Raw genomic sequence first — 5,505 nt, 5'->3', positions numbered from 1 at the left:
ACTATGAGGGACAAGCTCTCCAGCTGAGACACAGAGAGGTTAGTTTATATAATAACCTCCAACAGAATAACTGGTGGTGTCAAACAGCAAATGACTGAAAGTATTGTTTGGTTTATACAGGAGGAAGGAGAATTGATAATAGAAGGGTTGCTCAACGTTTTTTGGGGTGTGCGGCGGCCAATCAGACTGCAAATGCAAGATGAGAAGGAGGCAGGCAGGCCACGCCCCTCATTAACATCATCGATTGATGACGTCACCACAGTGGAGTCAGAAATTGCATCATATACATTTTTTATTTATTTGCCATAACGTAACGTAACACTAACCTGCTAAAATGTAGAAAGTGGTATAAAACTGTATTGCACAAAGGGCTTTTAATTGTCTGTGACAATTTGTTTTGTTTTTTGTTTTGGTTTCTAAAACTCTAGAGGACGAACATGTAAATGTGCTACTTGTTGGTTTTTTAAATGATTTAAATTGATTTGATTCAGTAAATTCCTTCAATGAATGTTTAACCCTCTTGCCTTAGAAATGAAGAAACAAATCAGGCGTCTACATCCATTGAGATTACAGCAGCAGACGACCAATCAAAAGGCAGCTCGGGTGAAGAGGCAGGTGAATGTGCATTTGTATTCGCATAAATACATTTATGCGAAATAATTTGCATGAATAAAATTTGACATATAATCAGCATTAATAATAAAAAATAATTTTCTTGGCTTTAATAAATTCATATCTGAAAAAAATGTATTGACAAAATGATAAGTTCTCTTTTTAAAGTCGTTTTGTATTAAAGCGTCTGCTAAATAAATAAATCTGACAGCTGAGGAGTCGACACACTCCGATCGAGTCGTCAGGACCTGGAGTGACGCTGGTGGTCGGAGAATTAGTGGGCGGAGACTAGGAATCAGGAGGGTGAAGCGACATCACCGATGCTCATTTAATGGGCACTTCTATAACCACAAGGTAGGACATTATACTTTGCTTATTAATGTGTATGTACTGTCAACACACTGTTGCTTTTATGTTGGTCAAAACCATGTTTCTTTCAAAACAGACGGCAGTTTTTACCCCGGCATTTGGCTCTGTCACCAACGTGCGCATCAACAGCTGTATGACGACGGCACAGGTGATGCGAGTGTTACTTAACAAATTCAAGATTGAGAACAGCCCGGACGAATTTAGCCTTTATCTTGTCCACACTAGCGGAGGTACGTCCATGCACAAATAAGTCCCCGTGTGGTCGAAAATTTAAACTAATTAAAAAATTATCATTGACCAATTTATTCAAAATGACATATTTAAAGGGAAAGTAATTTTTCCTGTCTTAAAATAGCTTGAATGTTACTCTCCACCTCAGCTTCCTTAAGTATAAGCAGAGACATGAATATGCAAATTAGCCCCGCCTCCACACAACAGTTCAGTGATCATTTTATCGCAAATCCATGCGGCATCTTTGCATATTTATGCTTCAAACTGCTGATCCACAGGGTCAAATGAGTTGATGTGATTGGTTAAAGGTTTATGACGTCATTACTGCAGTTCTATGAAGAAAATACTCAGCAATGGTTTAAAATTATACATTTGCACATGGATTGTCTTAAAGCACAATAAAAACACCACATAAACATATAAACAACATTAAAAACTTGATTTTCACCACAAGGGGTCTTTAAATATATATTCACAATCACACCTATGAAATACTACACGACTCGGGTATTTGTATTATATTTATGTCTGTACACAGAGAGACATCAGTTAAAACCTAATGACCATCCATTGGCAGTCAGAGTTTTGCAAGGGCCGTGTGAGCAGGTCAGCAAAATCTTCCTAATGGAAATGGATCAGGTGGAAGAGGTTACATATGATGTAAGTGAACAGATGTCACAGCTAGTACAAAGTGAAAATTTTACAAAAGGCTATATTTGGTGTAATTACGCTATGTTGTCCTGAAGGTGGCACAATACATCAAATTTGAGCTTCCTGTTCTGCAAGGTTTCGTCACCAAACTGCAAGAGGAGGAGGAAAGAGAGATGCAGAAGTTAAAGAGGAGGTACTGATCTTTACAAGAACATTTCAGCTTAAACTGGTCCAAGATAATAATTAACTAGTCAACCAGCTTGACCACTTTAATAGCCTAGTTTGTTGCTAGTTCGTGATGTTCTACCAGGTTGTGTATTTGTGTGTTCTGATCACCTTTCTGTTTGCCTTTTATTTGATGGTGCTTCAGGTATGCTGAAATGCGTCACATCATCAAGAAATACATGCGTTCTTTAGCTGATACTTGACGTTGCTGATGACATGGTGTCAGTGCACTTTTTCTCCATGCACGAGTCACTCACCAGAAGGTCGACTTTAAAGCTCCAACAGTGAAGCTTTCTCAGGAGCCTTTTTTCTTTTTTTATAGGTCACTATATATTCATAATACAACATTTGCTGAAGGTGTCGTGTCTTTTTCTTAATAAGCTCCTATTCAGAACGGTCAAATAAAATGAAATGGAACTTTTATGCACACATTTGCTATATTTTTTGACAATTATTTTATTTTTCTAAACCAGAGTAGCTATTTACAGGATTGAATTTGGTTGAATTTTGAACCCCCACCATGTGAACAAATGTGTGAAATTAGACTTTTGTAATGTATTTTATTGCAGCTACTTTGTAATAAATGTTTATTGGTGATACAAATGGTTTATATTTGTAATTTAATAAATACATTTATAATAAAGTGTATGTTTGCATGAACTGTTTTGATAATAAATGAAATTCTAACACATTTGTTTGAGCTTGCACACTCATTGTTATCTAATAAAATGTTATTGGCCTCTGTGGTTGTTTCTAATGTTACACAGTCAATGTAATGTGTTTCTAGTTTTGAGATCTGTCTGTAGCTGAATGGGTCCCATGGGTCTGTATACAGTAGATAGTCATTAACTGAAGCAATAAAAATAACAGTCCTTCCTTTTAGGATTTGTTAATACAGACTGCAATAAAAATAATTATAAATCATCTTTTACAAGTGGGAAACAAAGAACTGTAATCTCATCTTTTTTATTTTTCCATATGGATCTGTTACCATAACAACTCACATAGATTAATGATCAAACATAATGGGCATAAAGGGAAAATACAGTGTAAATATACAATGTGAACTTAATTACAGATGTAACTTGCGATAGAAATCACTTTAAATGAGCTGAGACCAGAAAAACACACTAGTACCAGGCTGCAATTCTTCCTCTGTCATGCTTTGTTTTCAGATGGGGTGGGGCTACTTAGCATCCCTGATTGCTCATTGGCTCCTGTTGAGTGAGTGACAGTTCCATAAGGTGGTTGTTTACCACATCAGAGCAGCTTCTCATGCTGAGGTTGAGCAGTTCATCAAACACGGTACACAAGCCAGTGATCAGCACTAGTGCCAGGTAAGATGCTTTTGTTTTTTGTGTGCTTTGTAAGATGCTTTGTCTTGCTTGTATTTTAACATTGAGACAGATAATAAATGTCATAGTACTTGTATTTAATCTATCAAATGGAATTTAATAAAGACGCATTTGGGTTACAAAGAATTATCCTGTAGATCTGGTGATATGAGGATGACAGTAATATGTTTAAAATGATTAAAATTACATCAGCAACATGGATAACTGTAATGTGTATATATGTAATGCAATAAATAGATAACTTGGGTGTAACAAGTGGGTCACTGCATGTCAGTAATTTACCTGGTGGACTTGACTCAGTTCCAGTGATCAGTATGTCAACATGTTTGCTTTGGTCAGCGTGTTCAATAGTGCGTGTATTGGGATTTAGATGCATGTGTCTCTCGCTAGAATTGTCTATTAACTAAGAGATCTTTAAACCTTCGTGTGAATGACTGAATGAATTCTGATACTGGTCAATTTTCACTTTTTTCTGGAAAATAATGCATAGAAATACAGAATATGAATACATATGGAATATGCATTATAGTTGTGCAATATTTTTATTGAAATCTTTCATTTTAATTTAAATAAACTTACGATAAACTTGACTTAAACAACAACAGACTTGCCTCAAAAACAATATTAGTAAATAATATTCTAATAATAATATAGTATATAATAATAATATATTGTTATTTAATATATTACAATACAATACAATACAATACAAACTGTCTATATAATCATTTTGTCTTTTGAATTTTCTTTCAAAGGGAAGCGCAGAGCATGACAAACCAAAAGCTATTGATCATTTGGGTGTGGATGTTACTGGTCGCATCATTGTGTCCCTGGGCCCACTGCAAACGTGGAGGGGGGTTTGGCAGCAGGGGAAAAGGAGTGGGCCTGGGCGCCAAAGCACCACCATCCCAGTCCAAGGGATCATCGAGGCAGGGGCTGAAACTGGCAGGTGCTGCGGCCGCAGGAGCTCTCGGAGGAGCTGCCATTGGGTACGGGCTGGGCTCTCTAGGCAGGCCTAGGTACGGGTATGGCTATGATGTTTCCGCAGAAGAGGACAGGCGCTATTACCCTGATGGACCTGGATACCACAATCGTTCCGACTGGCGGTATAACAGAAACACAGCCGGCTCCAAGCACATGACCAGTATCCTCATATCACTCGGAACGGTGACACACATCTTTATGTGGAACTGAATTACAGGATACAACAAAGGATGTTTCTTCTATTCATAAAGAGGAAACCACTGAGATCTTATATCAGCAATATGCATTTGATGATTAAAGTAATATGAAGATAGGACAGTGGCTTTAGTGCAGACTTTAGAACGGATTAATAAACTGTATTATTACAGGCTTGTTTCAGTTCAGGTTGATGTGATATATTTTTATATTAAGCTTTTAAAACACAGTTGTAGTAGTGAACATGTTTAATAAAAATTTATGCTGTGTATATGAAGGTGACAATGGACTGCAAATGTTTATGGTATTTATTTTGGTGGCCTTTATGTCTGTTAATGAATCTGAAAAGCTTTAATTTAAGGGCTGAAGTGCATTTTCTTATACATCTAATTTTGTTTTATGCCAAAATTGTGATTTATGTTTTTCATATAGTTGCTTTTATTCTAGTGAAGTTAGTTCATGCTTGTCTGTGGAATTCATTGTTTGTGGTGTATTTTGATAGGTATTATTAACAACATCACTGTTTTGCTTTTATGTGGCTTTCAGGGTTTAAATAAATTGTTTCTTTATGTCTACTTTCTTTAAATTGCTTCCTCGTAATCATGACTTTGAATGGTTGGTTTCCAAGCAACACACCAGATGTCATGTGAAGGCCACAATGTGCTGATGATGTTACCATGGCAATGGTTTTCTTGCTACAAGAAACAGAACAGCCATTGTTAAATCTATAAAACAGAGCTCAGAAAACAACTATTCGTCTTTTTAAATATTAATATACACTGCTTGATGAAAAATATATGTATAATTTGAATGTACATACATAGTCAAAATAAATAAATGTATAAATTAAAAATACTAAAAGTAAAACGACACATTTTTATTT

General features: G+C 36.0%; 2 protein-coding genes across 2 annotated transcripts; both read left to right on the top strand.

Moving 5' to 3' along the window:
• The first annotated feature begins 122 nt into the window (after window positions 1–122).
• On the top strand, window positions 123–2,782 carry rassf2b (Ras association domain family member 2b). Its single transcript, XM_057321265.1, has 7 exons — window positions 123–210; window positions 530–615; window positions 824–966; window positions 1,058–1,211; window positions 1,751–1,872; window positions 1,959–2,056; window positions 2,234–2,782. The coding sequence occupies exons 1-7, from the start codon at window positions 200–202 to the stop codon at window positions 2,289–2,291; spliced, it is 672 nt and encodes a 223-aa protein (XP_057177248.1). The 5' UTR covers window positions 123–199; the 3' UTR covers window positions 2,292–2,782.
• A 512-nt stretch (window positions 2,783–3,294) lies between these two features.
• sprn2 (shadow of prion protein 2) lies at window positions 3,295–5,197 on the top strand. The gene is made up of 2 exons (XM_057321463.1): window positions 3,295–3,425; window positions 4,199–5,197. Exons 1-2 carry the CDS (start codon window positions 3,364–3,366, stop codon window positions 4,635–4,637), a joined length of 501 nt encoding a protein of 166 aa, XP_057177446.1. The 5' UTR covers window positions 3,295–3,363; the 3' UTR covers window positions 4,638–5,197.
• Window positions 5,198–5,505: the final 308 nt, after the last annotated feature.

This window comes from Triplophysa rosa, linkage group LG22, assembly GCF_024868665.1.
Source record: "Triplophysa rosa linkage group LG22, Trosa_1v2, whole genome shotgun sequence".
Classification (NCBI taxonomy): Eukaryota; Metazoa; Chordata; class Actinopteri; order Cypriniformes; family Nemacheilidae; genus Triplophysa; species Triplophysa rosa.
Note: the sequence above shows the minus strand (reverse complement) of the source record. Positions and strands in the feature narration are given on the sequence as shown.